Source organism: Ctenopharyngodon idella, chromosome 18, assembly GCF_019924925.1.
Source record: "Ctenopharyngodon idella isolate HZGC_01 chromosome 18, HZGC01, whole genome shotgun sequence".
NCBI lineage: Eukaryota > Metazoa > Chordata > Actinopteri > Cypriniformes > Xenocyprididae > Ctenopharyngodon > Ctenopharyngodon idella.
In genome coordinates, this window is record NC_067237.1 from 31,602,919 (window position 1) to 31,625,086 (window position 22,168).

The 22,168-nt window shown below is 35.2% G+C and overlaps 1 protein-coding gene across 1 annotated transcript in view; it reads right to left on the minus strand.

Annotated features, from left to right (window-relative positions):
* Positions 1 to 22,168, minus strand: part of LOC127499478 (sucrase-isomaltase, intestinal-like) — a 63,443-nt gene that overhangs the window by 36,216 nt on the left and 5,059 nt on the right. The window contains exons 5-19 of the mRNA XM_051869827.1: positions 19,854 to 19,963; positions 19,614 to 19,768; positions 15,149 to 15,320; positions 14,390 to 14,489; positions 14,039 to 14,151; positions 11,726 to 11,851; positions 10,969 to 11,100; positions 10,684 to 10,800; positions 8,243 to 8,356; positions 7,523 to 7,607; positions 7,302 to 7,419; positions 4,798 to 4,969; positions 2,699 to 2,815; positions 2,094 to 2,248; positions 1,236 to 1,320 (exon numbers count right to left, since the gene is read on the minus strand). Coding sequence (XP_051725787.1) covers positions 1,236 to 1,320; positions 2,094 to 2,248; positions 2,699 to 2,815; positions 4,798 to 4,969; positions 7,302 to 7,419; positions 7,523 to 7,607; positions 8,243 to 8,356; positions 10,684 to 10,800; positions 10,969 to 11,100; positions 11,726 to 11,851; positions 14,039 to 14,151; positions 14,390 to 14,489; positions 15,149 to 15,320; positions 19,614 to 19,768; positions 19,854 to 19,963 — 1,871 coding nt within the window. The remainder of the gene's footprint in view (positions 1 to 1,235; positions 1,321 to 2,093; positions 2,249 to 2,698; positions 2,816 to 4,797; positions 4,970 to 7,301; positions 7,420 to 7,522; positions 7,608 to 8,242; positions 8,357 to 10,683; positions 10,801 to 10,968; positions 11,101 to 11,725; positions 11,852 to 14,038; positions 14,152 to 14,389; positions 14,490 to 15,148; positions 15,321 to 19,613; positions 19,769 to 19,853; positions 19,964 to 22,168) is intronic.

The window sequence follows — 22,168 nt, forward strand, 5'->3', positions numbered from 1 at the left end:
TATTATTGTATTTTTAATTTTTATTTATTTTATTATTATTATTTGTCCTTTTAACCTAATCCTAAACCCTAGGGATAACTTAGGAGGAAAATAAATAAATAAATAAATAAATAAATAAAATACTATTCAAAAGTTTGGAGACTGTAAAATCTTTTAATGTTTTTGAAAAGTCTCTTATGCTCACCAAGGCTGCATTTATTTGATCAAAAATACAGTAAAAACAGTAATATTGTGAGATATTATTTCTATTTAGAATAACTGTTTTCTATTGCAATATATTTTAAAATTGAATTTATTCCTGCGATGCAAATCTGAATTTTCAGCATCGTTACTCTAGTCTTCACTCAGTGTTACATGTTCCTTCAGAAATCATTCTAATATACAGATTTGCTGCTCAAGAAACATTTCATATTATCACCAATGTTAAAAACAGTTTAATATTTTATACAGTTTCCTTTTTATAAATCCTGACCCCCACAGAGTGGTGGCTTCTCACTCTTTGAAGCTCACCAACATAACTCTTTAATTGAGAGCGCAAAGATGAACAAGAACATTTGAGCACTTAAAAAAGATGGCTAAGATGACAAAAATTCTGAAGGTGGGAATAGATTTCCCTAGTCAAAACCCATGTTGAGAAGATCAAAGTTCAACTGATCTGCAAGTTAGATGTCGAGTGTCATTAAATTAATGCTTGCGAGATGAAAAACAACAGCAGTTTTTCTTCTTCTCTGAAACTTGTTATAGCACCTAACAACATTTTTTCCATACCACATGGTCCAGTAATTATCATAATCTTTCATGCATCTGATGCATATGGATTTTGCTGCTGATTGAAGTGTTTACATCACATACACTCCCTAAAGAATAACCCCAACACACGCGTCTCTTGACGTATGCGCATCAAACTTTCTCAAAATGGGCCTTTTGCCATGTTCTCCTGGGAAGCTCTTTGAACATGAAGATTTTCAGTCATATTCTTGATAAAATGCACAAAGCCTGTTCAAACAATTCATCACCCATTTTCACATGGCCGCAATCTATATTCAGTTCTAATTTCTTCATAATGAGGTCGACGAACTCATTAGAAAGAGAGAAAAGGAGGCGATGGAAATGAAAAGAGTGAGAAAAAAGTCCCATCTTCCTCGTATTTGTCCCAGAGGAGGTCATCTGCATGGGCCCAGAGGAAGTCATACAACAGTGTGTGTGTGTGTGTGTGTGTGTGTGTGTTCACTCACAGGATCCAACACAGGTGTGATAAGAAGGTGTGCTCCCCACAAGAACTGCTTGTCCACCGCCCAGGTTTCACTGTCGGAATAGAACCTGCAGAGCAACAAAACAGTCTTATAAAGCATATAGTTCCTGGATGCTGACTGGTTAATACAACCAGCTAACTAACTAAAACTGAAAAAAAAAAAAAAAAAAAAAAAAACGTAGTAATTAAAATATGGTTTAAAAAGATAATCTGTGAATATACACTGTATAATTCAAAAGTTTGGTGTCGGTAAGTTTTTTTTTTTTTTTTTTTTAAAGGAGACTCTTAAGCTCACTGAGGCTACACTTATTTGATAATACTATTGTTAAATATTATTACACTTTAAAATAACTGTTTTCTATTTTAATATATTAAAATGTAATTTATTCCTGTGATGTCAACACCAAATTTGCAGCAGCCATTTATTATTATTATTGATGCTGAAAACAGTTGTGCTTTTTTTTTTTTTTTTTTTTGATAACTGATTCTTTTTTTCTCTCTCTCTTTTTTTCAGGATTCTTTGATGAATGGAAATTTCAAAAGAACAGTATTTATTGGAAATAGAAATATTTTGTAACAATGTAAGAGTCTTTACTGTCACTTTTGATCAACGTAATGCATCTTTACTGAATAAAGTACTGACTGCAATTTTTTGAATGGTTATGTATTTACTTAAAATAATTAAATTGATGAATTAAACTCAAAAAAGGCATTCAAACTACAATATTTTTCTTCTACACAGATCTCATATAGAAACACACAAAGTTAATATACAGAACCAACTGTTTGTTGTTGAGGCTGACACTGTTGCACTGCTGTTTGCACATGCATACGAACTCACTCATGCATCACGGGACGCAGTACGGTCTCTCCATTAGTGTGGGCCTTGTAGAAAAGTGTGTAGAGGTATGGCAGGAGGGTGTATCGGATGTTCAGGTAATGCTTGGAGGAGTTCACCAAGAGAGAATCAATGCCATATGATGCAGGGTCCTGGTCCTGTTAGAAAAGGGACATAAAACTAGTCATGGAGAGTAAGCTGAAGAGCAAAGAGAAGCTGAGTGGGAAATGGATTTTACTGTGTGGATACTGATAATATGTTCATCATGGCGGAGAGCCATCGGTCCCGGAGACAGCCGTGGAATGATTACTCTCTGACTAAAAGGTCAAATCTTATTCATCTAATTTCACCAAGAATATCATTTTCCATTCATCCTCATTTGCCCTCTCAAACTCTCACTCCGGAGGTCTGATTGCTTCTCTCACGCCAATCTCACAATGATGATTAGAGAAATAAATCTTCTACAAATAGCATTTAAAGAGAGAGGACACGCTTGTAATTCAGAGCATTGCCGTTGGGCTAGTAACACATAGCAAAGATGTTAGAAGAAGAAGATGCTTTGTACACTTAGACTAAATGTTTATTGGTATTTAGAGGGCAGGACGTACTTTGTAACCTTGTGCGTTGTGGTTACGGCTGAAGGGGTAGAACGCGCCAACTTGCATCCAACGTCTGCAAAGCTCCTCTGTTGAGTCGTCGAAGAACCCACAGATGTCCGCACCGATCTGCCGAATAAAATCATGAGATTCAGAATCTCTCCAGAGATGGGGAAGAAAAAAATCACAATGAGAACTCTGTTTCTCTAAAACAGTGAGGCAATTAAATAGAGATCAAATGGCGATTCAGGGGAAAAAGACAGCAGTCAACTCATAAACGTCTCCCCAGAGCAGTGGTTCCTAACCACGTTCCTGGAGGCCCCCCAACACTGCACATTTTGCATCTGTCCTTTATCTGACACACCCATTTCAGGTCTTGGAGTCTCTACTAATGAGTTGATGATCTGAATCAGGTGTGTTTGATTAAGGAGACATGGAAAACATGCAGTGTTGGGGCTTCCAGAATGTGGTTGGGAACCCCTGCCCTAGAGTATAAGAAAATGTGCTCATTTTTGTCAAAAATCAAAGTCTGCTATTAAAAGCCTCAAATATGAACTCATTCCAAGATCAAATTGTCTCAAAAAAAAAAAAAAAAATGGTTACAATTTAATTAGACAGTCAACTTTAGACATTCTACTAACTATAAGTAACTTTGCAACTACATGTCAACTTTCATTAGAGCAACCGAGTCCTAACCAGACACGATGTGATAAGATTCTAGCGACAAACAATTTGTCTGTCCACAGCAGACGCGACGTGACTATGAGACGCAATAAGTCAATCAAAAATCACAGCCAATCAGAAGAGCGAGTGGGCGGGCTCTCTTGGCAAGCTCCAATGGCACTCGCAACGAAATGGATGAGTAACTTACATAATCAAATTCATGAATATTACACCATTTTAACATTATTGGAAATACATACTGAGTTACTGAAACAATCTTTGTCATAGAATACACTTGTCTGTTCACAATGAGTTGACAGTTTGAACGTTCTTGTTTCCTTTAATTATTTTGAAGATCTGAGGTGAATTATTCATTGTTGCTTTTAGTACAGCTATAAAAGACGCACAAAATGATATTCAAACTCACATTACACACTGTTAACATTAAATAAAGCACATAAACAGTACCTGTGATTATCATTTCCATAATTTGTGTTGTTGTTCCAGCTGCAACGTCACAGAAAAATAGAAACCGTTTCTAAAATAGAATCATCGCCGTCGCAGCTAGGAAAAAACTCTGATTAACATGGAAATGATACCTTTCATCGCATGTCACGGCATTGCATCGCGTCTGGTTAGGACACGGTGTAGGGTAGGGTTCAGATTAGTAGAATAAGTTGATGTACTTGCAAAGTTACTCATAGTTAGTAGAATGTCTAAGGCACCATCAAAATAAAGTGTTAGCAAATATTATTATAATATTATTGACTCATTTGTGTCTATTTTTAACTCCCTTATGGAATTTTCAGAGAGGTAGATAGTTAAAAGAAATTGCTTAAATAAATCTCCTGATCTTTGAAAGAAAAAAAATCGAACTCAGTTGAGATTAAGTGGAGAGTTTTTGCTTGAGTCTCATAGTTCTTAGATGTTTCTCCTGAGAAAAAGACCCAGGAGATTCTTCATAAGAGATCTTAACAATGTCTCAAACTGTGCTCAAATTTGCAAAGATACCAAAATCTGAAATCAAAAGTGAGAAATTTCAATATGAACAAATATTAATAATAAAAATAAGCGGTTTAAAAATGATTTACCTCAAGGTACAAATCACAGTAAGTTTGGTGATCAGATATTGTGCAACGCCTGCTTTTAAATGCAGCAATAGCAAGAGATGTATACATCATCCGTCCAATGATGAATTAATTGGATCTGACTGTTGAGTCGGCCAGTCAATGTTAACTCAATTCAACCTGAACACTGAGTCCAAATGCCTATTCAATTTCTCACTGCATTTCATGGAAACACAATCAAAACCAAAAGCTTTCTCTAAAGCTTTCCATGTCTCACAGTGGGGGCTGTTGTGTTATGAAGAAGGACTGGTGTCTACCATCAATTACCTGTGTTTGAAAAGTCATTTTATTTGGACACTAAAACTGATTCAAATCACTTACGTAAGGTACTCCGAAGAGGTTAAACTCCAGCATGCCTGGTATAGCCCACTTAATGTCATTCCAGTTGGCGCCATTGTCGCCCAACCAGTGCCCAGCGTATTTGCCCACCCCGGGGAAGGAGGAGCGGGAAAAGACCATGGAACGGCTGTTCCCAAACACTCTTCTCGACGCCCTGGAAGCAGAAACACAATTTTAGAGCTAAAGGGAATGTTGGCACCAGAATAAAATGACAAAGAGGGCATTTAAAAGACACAACGCCAAGTAGGGTGGCCCAGGAAACTATAGAGATGAAAAACATAAAAGCAGGAGTTAAGTGGGAGTTAAGCTGAATGAGAGAGGGGGCGTAGAGGAACGAGAGTGGAACAAATCAATGATGTAGAAATTACAAGATGAGTAAAACAGATTTCCTGCTGAAAATAAAAAGAGCAAGCATGATACAACTCAACCTTCCTTTGAGGAAAACATCCTGCCATATGACAATATTGGGTGTATGTTAGTAAAACACTGAATCACGCGTGATGCTGAGTCACTACTACTGACTCAGAGCTGTTGTGTGCTGTTCCACATTCATTAAATAAATCATTTCAAATCTGACAAAAGGGGGGGGGGGGCATTTATTCCCTTTTTTTTTCTTTCTTAATTCTCTATTGCTTGCACTAGGAAAGAAAAAAGTTTGATTCAATTTTCTTGCATTTAACTGACCTCATTATTACAATATATGAATTTAAATTAGGAAATTCTTTGGAAAGAAATTAAACTGCTAAAGAATACAAAGAAAGATAATGAAAATAAAATAAAATAAAATAAACATTTTTATAAGAGGAATTATTATTACCGAAATGAAAAAGTTTTCCTTAATCCTAGCTCTATTATACACTGGTATGGTTCAGTTTTCTTGTATTAAATGGACATCCTAAAACTTTTTTTTTTTTTTTTTTAATGCAAATTCTTTGAAAAGAAACTAAAGTTTTTGCTGAAGAACACAAAAATAATGATTCATTTATTATTATTTAACTTAAATTTAAATGTGAAGTAAATACTAAAATAGTAGGTAAGGATATTTAACAGTGGATAATACAAAAACAAATAAAAACAATATTGCATAACTCTGATATTCTCTATAGTATCTGCATTCATTGCATCCATATCACAGCATTCATATCTATTCCACTGTCATGCGATGTTGAAGACAACAAAGATAAGTAATTCCCCATAATGCACAAATAATTTATATGATTCCAGCTGTTTTAAAATGTTTACTTCCAAAGAAATAGGAATCATATTTCTGAAGGCAGTCTCTAGAGCAAAAATATGCATCCTCCACAGTGCATCATGCTAGAAAAAAAGATCTTAAAATGAAGAAATATCAAGAAATATCCTTTTACTGGTTAAATTAAAAACCATCCCTGCATTTTATTTCCAACTTAAAAAAGGTGCTTGCAAAATGAAGAAAATGAGTTTGTTATCCAGAGGGTTAAAGTAATAATAAAAATAATAATAATTTGATAAACTTTATAAAACGTCCTGTCCTTGATTCTGATTGGCCAATACCTGTGTTTTATTCACGTTCTGTGTATCACTACACAACACCCTTAGCAACCACTCTTAGCAACGTAAACTGTATGCTCTCAATTGATATTGTTCATTGAAGCTTACTGTATTATGTAGAAGAGTACTGTGAGAAGATCGAGTGAGCGAGTTTATTACCACCATTCAGATTTAGCATTTTTCTTTAGGTCAGTCCTATGCTCATAATAAAAAATCTGTTTAAATGTCCGATGTATTATCTTGTCCTTTTAACACTATGGGGTTTTCCCGTGACTGACAGCATTAGTCAAAGCATTTGTCAGTTGCGTCTTGTTCCGTGTTCACAACAATTCACAACAAGTCTTTTCAATGTAAAAGTCTTCGCTACTGACTGACACACTCATAAAGACAGTCTTTGCCGCCATCTAACGGAGTAATAATGTAACTTCTGTTGCTGTTCACGGTCAGGGACTATCTTTTTCCAGAGGAAGGAAGGCTTTTAGCAAAAGTTTACTTTATGAAAGTTGCATTGATACATATTTTTGGCTTTAATATTTGTATTGTGTGGTAACTGTTTTATAAAAGCAATAAGGTACTCAAGGGTAGTGCTGTATCGTGAATAAGTCACGGCTTCGTGTCGTGCCTAACAACGCCCTTCAGCCGTGACTTATTCACGATACAGCACAGCCTCTCGTACCTTATTGCTTACATATAGCATAGGCTATCATTCACAACATAAACCTCCCTCCCACAACCACCCAGAACATTAATGAAAACTAAGCATAAAAAAAATCTGAAACATTCATGGTTATGCTGTCACAACCATGAGCACATTAACATATGACTATCCACTGGTAAATATGACATTTTGGTGATGTTCACCTGCATTAATCATTCTTTGACAAGATTAGAAAGCAGCATCAGCCAATCATAAGAGAGATCATTTGCATATAGAGTGTAAAAAAACCAACACTTACTTCTCAGTGGCCAGGACCATAGAGTACCCATAGAGACTGTGGACATCATAGTGGGTTCCCCATTTGTGTTTAGCATCCATACATAAGGTCTTACTGTACATCAGGTCATCAATGATACCTTTAGAGTAGAATTGAAATAAAGAGTACAGATGGTGAGGAAATGCTTAGCTGATATGCATCTGCTATGAATAAATCTAGCCGTAGATGCATTTCAGACTCACGTGGGGTGAATGGAGGATAGTTGAGTTTGTTATCAGCGCAGCCTTTGATGCCTCCCTTCACAAAATTGGCCACCTCATTCATGTCCTTAGAAATAAAACAGCAATTAGTTCAGCGCTTCCCTAATTCAGGCAGCTAATTATCTCGAGATTAAAGCATCACCCTTTAGGGAGGCTTTAAAGTCAACACGAAATGGCATTCGCAAAAATAATACAAGTCAAATTATTTGGTGAGGGAAAAAAAAAAACAAAATCCAGGCAGGACTTGATTTTATCAATCAGGAATTTATTAAATGGTGTAAAATCTGTGAGTCTCCACTGGCTTCTTGATTGTAATATTTTTGAAAAATGCATTTTCTGTAAAGCTGCTTTGAAACGATATGTAGGCCTACTTAAAAAAAAAAAAAAAAAAGTGCTATACAAATAAACATGAATTGAAATTTTGATTTTATGTTGACTTTAAAGCTTTTGCAGTTTATACTTTACTGTAGATCAAATGGAGTTTAAAATCTTACAGTGATGTTTATAGAGATTTGCTGTGTTTGAATATCATGATTAATACATATTGAGTCAGTGGCATATATAATATTGATTTGGAGACTGTAGGAAGTTGGAGATCGGAATCAGAACATTTTTCATGACCTTTCGTGACCTTTCCACCAAGTCGTAAAATTATCAAGTTCAATATTTGGTCACGGGTAATGATCTCTGCGGGTTACTTACAATCCAGATAGCATCATGATCGACTTCTTCGTGGAATCGCAAAATTTCATCAACCCACCATTCAATGCAAGCATCGTTAGTGTAGTCAGGAAACACGGTTTCCCCTGGCCAGACCTGTGACAAGAGAGAGAGAGAGAGAGAGAGAGGGAAATGTGCTTAACTGTCATGAAAACAGTGTCACTACTGAATAAATAAATATGTATATGCTATTTATTTTGATTATTTGGGTAAAATGCCTCTGTTTTATAAGATTCAATCACAAACATCCCCCCCCCCAGTTTTATTTATGTCTTTATGTTTTTAAGCCACTGGCGTTTCCATTTCCTCTTGTGTTCTTTTCTTTTCCTCATCTCACATGGCTCTGAGCTGCATGAAAGCGTGATATTAAACTCTAATGCAAAATCAATGCCCACATTGACCTGAAATAAAACTATGAAAAAGCAATTAGCATCTGCCTGTGCCTAATCGCCTAAATAATCACAAGTGATATTATTGCCATGTGATATGTGTCTTGTTGCCCTGAGGGGTGGTTGATATATGATCTAACTCAAGGTTACAGATGTTAAATTAATGACCTCTCTCATGGTAATCACATGGCAACTCCAGATGTCCTTCATTAAATCCTTCACTTATGCAGTGTCTCTTTCCTTATTCTATACTTCATTATAAATATCTATTTTTACACAAGGCTCAATTTTGTTTTTATACATTTTTACATCACCACCAGACTTAAACTAAGTCAGTAAATACAATATAATCTTTTCTTAAAATAGAATTGGAAAATTAATAATGTTAAATGGATTAAAAGATGGATGGTAACTCTGAGAATTCTAATAATTCTGGCTCCAATTCTTATTCAACTTGATGATTTCAGGCTTTTAGTTCTTTTGATTAAGTACTCTAGCATCGATCCTCCACCACACAATTGTTATGTAAACTGTTAATAATTATACTTAATATATATAGAGAGAAGATATTTAGAAGTCTCTTAAGCTCATTAAGCTTGCATTTATTTGATTAAAAATACAGTAAAATCAATAATATTGTAAAATATTATTACTATTTAAAAGAACTGTTTTATACATTTTATTCCTGTGATGCAAAGCTGAATTTTTAGCATCATTAGTCCAATCTTCAGTCACATGATCCTTTAGAAATGATTCTAATATGCTGATTTGCTGCTCAAGAAACATTTATTATTATAATCAATGTTGAAAAAAGTTAATATTTGAAATATTTCTATGGAAACTGTGATTTTTTTTTTTTTTTTTTCAGGATTCTTTGGTGAATAAAAAAAAAATGAAAAAGATCTGCATTTATTTGTACGGAGCAACTCATATGACATGCAGAAAAAAAAAATATGTACAGTATATCGTGGCCATGATTATGAATTAACAATTAATTCCCACAACTTACTAATATGTTAGCATGTCTTATTAATTCATTCCCTCGTCTGAATGAACCAAAACAATGAAATTATGCTGTGTTCACGCCATGTCATAACCATAATTACAAGATGGCAACCCGTGACGTTCTACCCGGAGCTGTTCACGTCCTCAGACTTGGATTTATGCATTTCTATGTCAACACTATCAACGCCAAAATGAATTTGCAGCAGTCAGGTGGTACAAGTAGGAGCTCTGTAAGTTGTTTATGTTTATGATTATTATAATGTTATGTGGTTTGAGACATGAGGTAATTTAACGCAGCCTCTCGTGACGCTTTGCAGAATCTGCAGAATCTTTGAAGAGTGCTCTGAAGGGAGGGGATCTTATGCTTTCAAAGCTAACTTGCTATTACTAGCCTCTCCGCAATTGCCTACCCTACCTTTAAAATGAGGTAATGTATTAGTTCAACGTGGCCATGATTCACTAAATTGAGGGAACAAATTAATAAGTCTTGGGAACAGATTCTTAATTTGTGAACTGAACTAAACTGAGTAAACTAATTTGTTCAACGTGGCCACGATTTCTTAAAATGAGGGAACAAATCAGTAAATCATGGTTGCAATATACTAAAACGATAGAATGAATTCTTAATTTGTGGGAACGAATTCTTAATTCATGGCCACGATATACTGTATATATTTTTGGACTGGGCTCGGTATATTTGAAATAGAAAAAAAACATTTAGTTTAATTTTTTGAGAGGCTTAGTTATTTTAAAGCAATACACCAAAAATAAGTCCCAGATCAGACTACTCTAGACACACTCTATATATCTTGTAGCGTGCAACCAGCAAGGACAATGCAATACAATGATATGTTATCTGTCCCCATCAGTGTAAATATGCAGATGTCCAACAACAATTACTAAAACCAAACATCATGGAAATCATTCAGTTCAATAAGTTTTATAAATAAGAGCCAGTTCTCAATTCCAACTGTGGTAACAATTAGCCAACATAATACCGTGATCAGGATTATCTTTGGAGGATCTTACCTCTCCTAGTAAAGGTGTTTCCCCATCTGGTTCAGTGACCCAAACATGAGCTTCATGTCCCCTTTCAAGTGTTTCATAGGGTCCATTTATCCTTGAACCTGTGGACACAGCAGGATCCTACCAAAAAGAAAATGATTTGAGGTACTCAACTAAACACTCTCAAAAAACACTGAAATGTATGACACAAAACTTGCTATGGCCTACTGTCCAAAAGTCAGAACTAACTTGTCAACCTATAAAACTCTACACCTTAGCATAAATGAAACTTCGATAGCAATGGCTCACCAGTATGATGATGTATTTCTGCCCTTTTTCATGCATGTATTCAGCAAACTGAGGCAAGTCCTTAAATTTATCCATATCATAGGTGAAGATCTTTTTGTCCTCCATGTAGTCAATATCAGTGTACTGGACATCCTGGAACACAAAACAATATGGACATAAATAATGGTTTGGCTTTGAGTCCCTTAAAATCAAAATTTTCTTCTCTCATTGAATATCCTGTTTCACTTTAGCATCAAATTATGGAAGTTAAACAAGTTTTTAAAGTTCATATTTGTGTCAAGCTATTCTCGTTCTACCAGCACTATGGCACTGAAGTCTCGTCCTTAATTTCTCCTTTAGAATCAGCTCCTTCAGCCTTTATGATGGCTTATGCCTCTTTTGCATGCTAACATTGTCCAGTCACTGTTGTCTGTTTTGATTTTTTAAGGCTTGACTTCCATCAAACATCAGCAGATGGTGAGATTCTCCTGCCAGTAATTTGCTAATGCTAATCAGGCGGAGATGCAATATCCTGACATGCTAATGCCCTCTTTGTTTGGATTACATCAAACATTGAGCTTCAATACATCTTTCAGCAATTAAAACCCAACCATAAGGTGCTAAACGTTTCTAACTGCATATACAGGTGAAATTCACGCATGTGAAGATATTATTTATAAAGCTTTGGTCTGTGCTCTCAATCGTGGCTTTGAAGTGCTGGGTGGAATCAAGTTTTGTAGAACAAAGCGAGGACCCTCCTTCTGTTCCTGGCACTTACATACGGAAGGCCGGCCAGTCGGGTCCTCTCCACAACTTTCTTCACCTCGTCCAGGCTGCCATAGTCCCAGCGAGAGAGCTGGAAGCCCAGAGACCAGTATGGAGGGATGAAAGGCCTGCCAATCAGCTGTAGACACATAAAGCAATGTTAAACATGCTGAACATCACAGGACTCCCTCAGGCTAATCTGGAGGTTTCATCTGGGCCTATATGATTTTTACTTCAACCTTCAGCACGAGACAACATCAATTAGCAAGGATAAAGTTTTGGATCCTGATCACCTTACCAGGGTTTATTTTACAATAACGACTGGCTGACTGCTTATTACGGCTACTTACCAATAAATAAATGAATGGTCCAGTGCAATTTTACTATCATTCTTAGTTTTTTTTAAAAATTGTGAATTAGTTGTTAATATTATATTTTTCACTTTAAATTGAGTTAAAGTTTTAGTAATTTTGTTGTGTGTTTTTGTCATCATTATTATTATTACTATTATTATTATTATTATTATTAATTATTATGTCTATACAGTTCATATCCATTTTTATTTCAGATTTAGTACTACAAAGAAAATAAAACATTATTGGCAACTACCTAAAAAAAAGTTTATTTTTTATATATATATATATATATATATATATATATATATTTATTTATTTATCAAGATATAATTCATTTTGAAGATTTAAGTGTTAACAATGAGATTATGTGGTTTTTATAATCAGTTAACACTGCTTCAGTAATTTTTTACAATATGGACAAATTTTCTCACCAAAAAAGTCATTCGGTTTAACCAAAATTTCGGTTTTACACTTTTGGTTATACCGAATGACGATTTCAAACAATGCTAACAGGCTGATATCTAGCTAGTTAGCTTGCTAGCTAGATAGCAAAAGGACAATCAAACATTTTATATTTAGTAATTTAGTATTTAATATTTAGTTTTTAAAATATTACAACATGTTCCATGTTTTATAGCGGTTGTACCAAATGACCTGATGTTTCGGGACATGCGTATGAGCAAGTGAAAACATGAATTTTTCAAAGAGAGTTAGTTATTTTGCTTCACGACCATGTGGTCCTCTGAATGATGTCACATCCTGTCACATGATACTGACCGCATGACTTGATCCAAAATGGTCTCTTTATATTGGTTACTCCGAATGACATCGATGAAATTCATTTTTCCGGACATTCTTTCTCATAACAAAGCAACGACTTCTACACATAATTTTAATACCATTTGGCACTATGTTAATATATGATGTCATAAAATCATGCCAGAATAAAAAAATATATATACATTTATGACATGTTTAGATATTTTAATCACAAATGAAATGGCTGTATTGGCCTTCGGTTAAACCGAATGACCTTTTGACACTTCAAAATCATATGTAGCAAATGTAGCAAAATATAATTAAAACCTTTGAAATTCAATAAAAGAGATCTAGTTGTACTACATTACATACTTTGGATGTCATATCTTTGTTTTTTATTATTATTAAGGCCTTTGGACAAAAAATGACCCGTCACGTCATTGACCCATATTCTTTAAAAGTTTATTTTATATATCAGCTTATGTTTATTTTATTTAAAGTAACATTTGTTTTATGGTTTTGGTTTTAGTTTTAAGTCTAGCTTTAGTTACTAATAATAACCCTGATATGGACATGAAATAACGATGTGATTTGAATTTGTTAGGGTTAGTTAGTATTATGTGAGCAGAAAGAGAGTGCGGAGCAATACAAGTGACAATGACTTATAATATTGTTATGATTATATTTCATAATAGTTTTAACTTTGAATTTAATAACATTTGTAAGTAATAACATAACATTTAATGGTTATTATACTGTACAAAAACATTTGACTGCAGTATGCCGCAAATGACCAATCAAAATCAAGTATTCCAGAAAATTGTGCAATCAATTTTATTTATTTATTTTTTTATATATATTTTATGTAAATTTAATAGAAATAAACATTCCTAAAATAGTATTTATAAAGTTTATAATTTATAATATAGTTTAGCTGTCAATTTCCACAAAAAAATCAAATAAATTTGACTGCAGAATACTATAACTGACCAACCAGAATCAAGTATTTTTGAGATCATGGTGATCATAACATGACAGAAAATAACATGACTTGGGTTGCCCACATCCTTCCACTGTGCCACATGTCCTAGCATGTGTACTGCCCACCACACCATGTCTCTATCCAAAATGAAAAAGCATTACCAAAATGTTTACAATTTCGGCCACAAGTGTCACTGGTGTTTCTATTTATATCCGACAGCACCGCTCACCTTTGTGAATTCGTCCACCACTGCCTCCGGTGTGTCTCCAACCAGGATGTAGAAGTCCAAAACCCCTCCAATAGTCCGGAAGGTTACAGCCGGAGCAGGCTGGATAGTCACCTCTGCGCACAGACATGAACAGACAGACATAAACAACTTAAATTGCCCTAATTCACTAACCTTAAGCAAAAGCAACCATTCCAAACACACAAGCAAATCTAGACGCTCTATATATGCTGTGCACAGACATCACAAATCATGCTGTTAAAGATTATGACTTTAGCCCAAGGCAAAAGCTCATGTTTGTGACCAGAAATGCCAAAAAAGCAATTCCAATGACAAAATAAAACAACTGTTTACCCATAGCATTGCTGTTCATGAGGAAAACACCAATGGATTGGCCGCTCTCATCTTCCAGACATGTCAAATAGGGGTAGTGGCCATACAGGTTGTGTGTGCCCTGGGGAAGGAAAAGGCATTAAGGTTTGTAATGGTAAATTTCAAACTTTTAATCAATTTATGAGACAATTTAAAACAGTTATGTCTCATGATCTTGAAACACAAATGCCAGGCTAATCCTACACAGAAGTGCTGCACTGTAAAAATGTTTTAAGTAACCTAAACAATGTGCTTCATGTAAAATATTTAAATGAATTGTTTTAATAATTTCATGTTAATACGAAAAATTGAACCTGATTACATTGGGTTATACCAACAAAAGTAATTTATGAGTCAGATCAGTTAGAAATAGCTCATTAAAGGAAAAGTTCACCAAAAATGACAATTCTGTCATCATTTACTCATCCTCATTTCTTCTCTGGAACACAATATATTACTCATGCATTATATTCTAAGTCATCTGACATCATACTTAAGCTGTTATTCACTGAAAATCTTGATAACTGCCCTAGATCTCCTCAGAAAAGTAGCTATGTTGTTCACACTGATTCATTTCTTAGGTTGTGTATGAACTACTATAATTATTTTATTATGATTTTGCATCCTTTTAGAAGTTTGACATCCTCAGTCCTTCATTCCAGAGTGGCCAGGATTCCTCAAAAACTTTGTATTCCAGTGAAGAAAGTAAGTCATACTGGTATATAAAATGTTATGACTCACGCCATTGGGAAAAGCATCTCTTGTGAAAATAGGCCAGGTCCTCCAGTTGGTGTCATGGAGGAAGGTCTGATGGACATGCTCTCCTAATCCATAAATATTGTGAGAGGGGAGTTTAGCCGAGAGCTGAAGGTACTGATCAGCAAAAACCAGCGGCCCGAGGGTTGTGTCAAACCTGACGGAGCAAGAAAGTCAGAAATGTTGTAAAGAGTAAGTTTATATAAATCCTGCATCACAGTTCAGTTTGTGGGTGAATGTCATGAAACCTGTCAAGAATTGATTCACCCTTCTAGCATGTCATCAAGAGGGGTCCAAAAACACTTAAAATTAGGGATGCACCGATATGATTTTTTTGGGGGCGATACCGATTTTAACAAACAATTATTGGCCTATACCAATACCGATATTTGTCACTTCCTCTCTTATTTGAAATTTTGTCATCAAAATATATAGTATTTTGATCATGTTTTAAATAAGCAAAGTTCAAAAACACCTGCATTAAAATATACTAGCAGGTTTATTGCTGCATCATCAAATAATTTTTAATGAACATGGATTGGATCCATTTAACATTCAGCAGGCCTACATAAAGACAACAGAACAAAGATACATTTGAAATAAACAGTGCTTTTTAGGTAGGTTTAAAAGTTTTCAGGTACAGAAATAAAGTAAACAAATGTAAAATAGCACTGCATATTCTTCACTGTATAAATTATAATCCTTCTTTATTGTAACAGACTTTATTGTGATTAATCTTCTAATTTGATTTCGTATACATTTTAATATTTTTTGTAAGTTTAAATATGTATGAGATCTGCACTGTCTCCTTTACTAAGGCGGGACTCTAATTTTGACGGGTGTTCTAGTCTACGGACTGACAAGAAGAGCAAGCAGTTCTTCAGAGATATTTTGCAGATTTAAAGTTTGTCCGTTTATTAAGCATCCCCCGAAAAGGCATAAGATCTGTATGTATTTGTTAACTGTTAGTTGTAATAAGTGTTTTTGAGTAATTCGCTGTATGTTGATGATAATGCAGTGGAGAGAGAGAGTTTAATGTGCACTCCTTGTGCTCTATAACGTTTAGCTTTTGTGGTGATGTGTTTGGAGTGAAAACGGACGCAATAAACTTAATAAAACATCAGTAAAGTTTTGGTCAAACCATCGGTTTGTTATATCGGCCTTTTTCCTGCCACAGCCGATATGCCAATGGTTGTAAATTGAGCAAAAATCGGCCAATAAATATCGGCGGCCGATACATCGGTGCATCCCTTCCCTAAAATGCATGTCTAAACCACATGAATACACAATTGACTGGCAGATGGATCGGATGGATAATCTTCTGTAACGTAAGGAAAATGACAACCTATTCTCAAAACCACAGCTATTAATCATTCTGTGACATATGCAACTTCTTATCTAAACTTCTACTTGGAGTTTTAAAAATAATATCACTAGAGATAAGGTTAATCAGCATATTACACATAAACACATCTTAAGAAATACCAATATGCTGAAACCTCTATATGAATCATGCATTCCTGTGATTAAAGCCATAATCATTAATACAGTTCAGGAGATAAAAGATTACTGAATCATTAAATCATTGCAACACGCATACAAACAACAAAAGTCACGTAGCTAAAGGCAAATGTGGCTTTTGATGACTGTGGTTCCCTATTCTTTGGAAACAAGACCCATTTATTAATGGGCAATCCTGCTATATTGAAAGTTTTAATAAAGAAAGCAGCATCTAATTCAGATCATGTGATGTACGTATAAGGTCTGTTTCACCCATCTTGCATCTGCAGTGTTTGAGCATTGCAACAGCAGTCACACGCTGAGCTTTCACAGTGTTAAAACAGAACTGTAGCTTTGTAATGGAAATAAAATGATGTCTAGCTTACTACACTGAGTATTTCCTTTGATACCTGCCAAAAATTATAAAATAGTTGTCAGTTTGTTGATAACTAAGGCACTTTTTTGGAAACTGCCATTTTAAATAGTAAATAGGCAATTGCTAAATTAATTAATTTACTTAAAGGTAGGGCTAGGTAAAAAATATTGATTTCTCGATTTTAATCGATTCTCATTTTTACGAACCGATATCCATTCTTAAATCCCAAGAATCGATTAGTCTAGTCTGTTTTCAGTTGATGAATGAACAACGTGTAGTGCGCCTCCCATCCAATAAATCGCAATGATCTTTGTGCTTTGTTACTTTTCATATGAAGCAAAGTCTCAGATTTCAAATTACGTCCATCTTATTATGAGATTCAAAAAATAAGTACCGTTTTGGCGCTGTTTAATGTGACGTGACAGATCGCTTTAGCGCCTCAGTTAAAGAGAAGCGGCAGCACGGAGCGCATGTGAACATCCTCTCCTCCCCTTTAATACCAGTTACAGCGCGAAATAAACATGACTAAACATCTGAAGGTATGTTAAAATACACAGGACAACATACCGAAATCCATATCATGTCTCTTGTAATAGCTCAATCAGTGTTTCAACCGCGGAAAGACGTCAATAAAACAGCTTGTAAACAATGTCACGTAACGTCACATTTACCTCAGAAAAACATTCAGTGACCATAAACTCATTAGTCAGCTACAAAAGTGAACTCTAGAAAGCAGCTTTATGATATGCACCGTTACATATTCAATATAATGTTCTTTAATATTTAATGCATGTTTGAATAAATCAGTTATGACAGCCACGATTTAAATGTTTATATTTCAAAAAAACGAATTGGAGTAGAAATATGATTATGTAATTCTAAACTTCATTTATTATAAAAATACATAAGTGAGTGTAATTTAAGTGTTTGTATATTTATCTGAGTGGAGCTCACAGACACCAGGATGGATTAACTCAATGGTTTTAGTTCTCAGATTTGGCTCCCTTGTTCTGGAAACCAAAGTGTTTCTGTTTAGATGTCGTATACATCATATCTGTAGGCATATTTGTACCTAGTAAGTTAATTTTAACCTTCAATATTATAGTAAAGTAGTACCAACTGACTCCCATGTGTAGTTTACAGCATTAGTTGAGAGATATACTGATATACTACATCCAAAATAATTGATATTGAATTGAATCGTAATCGAATCGAAAGCATGCAAATAGAAATTGAATCGAATCGTGAAAATTGTGTCAATACCCAGCCCTACTTAAAGGGTTAGTTCACCCAAAAATGAAAATTCTGCCATCATTTACTCATGTCGTTCCAAACCCATAAGACTTTCGTTCATCTTCGGAACACAAATGAAGATCTGTTTGATGAAATCTGAGAGCTTTCTGTCCCTCCATAGACATCTACGTAAAAACTAATCCATATGAATTGAGTGGTTTAGAGACTCGATCGCTTTATATGATGAACAGGCTTTTTTTTCACATATAAACATTCATCAACTCACACATCAGTTGTGTAAACGGAAGCTCAAGCATGTTCTCTTGACTTGACCAGTGAGGTTCGTTCTCATGTGTTATGCAGCACGTTTGAGCCTCCAGAAGAGGTTTGTTCTCGCACATGAAGCAGGTTTGAGGAGAAGGTTGAGCTTCTGTTTATGTTCGCTGATCGATGTTTATATGTGAATAAAAGCCTAAATTCAATCATATAAAGCAAACAAGTCTTTTCAGAAAATTTGGATTAAACCGGTCAATTCATATGGATTAGTTTTATGGTCTCTTTATGAACTTTTTGAAGCATCAAAGTGGTTATGTAGCTGTCTATGGAGGGACAGAAAGCTCTCAGATTTCATCAAAAAGATCTTTATTTGTGTTTTGAAGATGAACGAAAGTCTTACTGGGTTGGAATGACATGAGGGTGAGTAATTAATGACATAATTTTATTTTTTTGGGTGAACTAACCCTTTAAGCATCATACATTGCATGTCTACAAGTATACTGCAAATATATTATAATAATATATATTAAAAAGAGCCCTGCTTTCTTTAATATTTCTTTAAAAAGGCCCCCAAAATGAATATACATTTCTTATGTGACAGATGCAACAGGCATAAAGCAGGCCTGATAGTCACTGTGACTTAAAAACGATCAAATTCAACTTGAACATGTGTAAGAACTAGGAATCTAGACTGGCCATTTACCTGCCTGTCATTTGCAACTGTGCACAAAAACCCACAGACGACAGCAGACAATAACAAAAGGAAACAAAACAATTTCTATCAACAGCATGTAGACAGTGAGACGAAGACTGGCTTACAAAAAGCTTGTTTGCATTGCTTTAGGCTTCTTTCAGACCTCTTCGGAATCCCTCATTCTATTCATGTCTCTACACTCTGTCTTTTTTGGTGTTATTGTGATTGCTCTTCATTTAGTCAAAGAACCACTTTAAAATGATTATGTGCTGCATTGTTAGCTATGCACTGAGCTCACAAAGAGTCAACATATGATCACTGTGTGAAAGGGAAGAGAAAAGATGGAAAGCTCCCAAGTGGACTGCACTCACAGGATTTTTTCAGGAGATGTTCTCCAAACTCTCAGTCCGAAGGGCTTATGGATCAGCTCCAGTCTGTATTTTAGGGGTCCGGTGGGAGAGCTGGAAGGGAGCGACTGCACATGCTCGTGAGGAACCTCATACCTGGCTTGCTTTGCATCAGTGATCTGGTAACAAAGATCATGCACGCCATTATAAATGTGTTTACACTGACATGAAGGCGTGGCTATTTGTGTCAGTTTATAAACAGACCTTAAATCGAAGGCGGTTTTCTGTCTGCATTTCAGCGTAGAAGGTCAACTCTTTAATATCAGCTCCAAATAGAGATGGCGCATCCATTCTCGTCAGCTGTGCCTCAACATCTACAACAAAACATTTTCCATGAGGTCTTGGTGAATTATCTGCTCTACTTGCTACATGGTCAAATACAAACTTTTCAAAGTACACTGACAAAAAGTTCTAGTAAATTTCATAAACAATTACAAAAACACGGGGAAAAAACACGCTGAATTAAACCATGAAATTTTGAAGTAGAAAAACTGAAATAATATTTTTGATGACACTTTAATATGGTCTCATTTGTTAGCATTGGTTAATGCATTAACTAACACGAACTAATAGTGAGCAATACATTTGCTGCAACATTGATTAAACTTGTTTATGTTAGTTCATACATTAATGTTAAAAAATGCAACTTTTGAAAATTTAAAAAAGGTATAAAATGTTGAAATTAACATCAGCTAAGATTAATAAATGCTGTAGAAGTGTTGTTCATTCTTAGTTCATGTTAACTAATGATAACAAATGAAACCTTATTGTAAAGAGTTTTCTTGTAAAACACTCCAATAATCTGTTTCATTCACAATTTTGAAAAATAATTTTTACAGCGTACAATGGAAAGTAGATTTGTGCAGTTTCTGAAAGAAATGCGAGTTGTGTTAATCCTAGAAAATCATTCAATGTCAACGGGATGATCGCTTAGAAAAGTAAAGGCAAACCTCTCCGCAACAATCCAAATGATTTGGGGGTGACCAGACGGTTTTCCGGGACAGTCCCATATTTCATATTTTTAGTGTCCCGATTTATTAAGAAAAAAATCATGTTTTGTCCCATTTGTCATCTTTCCTAAAATTTCGTTATGACTGATAGAACGAGTAGTAGTAGTAATGTTCTGTCACGCGAGAACAGCCCAATCAAATTCGTCGTAGAACAAAATTACCATCCAATCACAATTCGTTATCTATTAACTTGCCGTTAGTGAAGGCGGGATAAGAGGAATCATGCTGAATGACACACACCAGACGCGCTCTCTCTCTTTTTCCTTGCAAGCGATCCAGTTCTCTCAGCACGCGATCAGTTCTCATTGCACCCGAATGGTCAAATGCACACATAGTTGCCAAAATGTCCATCGTGTGGAGTATCGCATGTAAATACAGTCGGTTATGGCTTAAGTGGACGTAAACAGGTGGGTGAAAACCGGTTATGTGTCAGTATAGAGGGTATGCATAGACGTGACTTTCCCGCCGGAACGCGCTCCCTCAGCTGGACTGAGTGGCAAAAGAACCTGCTGGATGACTGGATTTAATAGAGGAAACTGCGAAAATGCGAGTAAAACAAACGATTACACTAAAGGTTGGGCTCGAAAGTGTTCCTTATGACATGTCAAAAAAAAACGTGTTTCCTGACATTTATATGTGCCTGATTTCGACGCCGGGGAAATACATAAAGCAAATCGGCCTGTGAACGCTTTATAGGTCTAAATCGGAGCTATCACTTATATCAATGTTATATATATATCGTCCAGCCCTAAAACTTGTATAGTTTTTGTCAGTGTTTATTTAAAAACACCCAATTATGCAGAATATAAGATGGTAAATATTAAATTGATGAGTTGTCAACACAATATATAACAATACAATATATAGGGTATGATTTTACCCCAAAATCCAACATTTTGACACAAAATGATAACTGCAAAACATGTTTCTTTGCCTGGAGTCCAGCTGTTTCTGTGAATTGCAGCAACCTATTTGCTTCTTTTTTTCTGTAGCTTTCAGCAGTCTGTAAAAATATACCTCATATTTTGTGTCAAAGCTATTTGTACAGTCAGTCGCAGAGCTCTTTCCCGTTTTGGATGTGTTTTGTGTGTTTTTCGCGGCATTCACGCTGAAAACCAATGCTGCCTCTCAGTCTTTTGCTACTCAGTGGGCGTAACCGCAGTCATAACGGTCCACGGTGACGTCACATGAATTCGGTCTTAAAGGGACAGTAGCCTAACTACATATTTGTCGTATATGTTAATCTAACAACAAAATGTTAATTGTATACATGGTAAATAAACATACTGTATCTGAAAAACAAGTTTATTTAAGTTGTATCTCTATTGTATTTGTCGTATTGTTTGTAAATTTCTTTTCTTATATAACAATAATTATCGTGAAATAAAATTTCTCATTTTACAAATAAAATGGTCATATTGCCAACCCCTTGCTCACTCATCCCATATTCCACAAGTAGAAATATGGTCACCCTAGTTATCATTTATGTCCATAGCACAAATGTTTGCA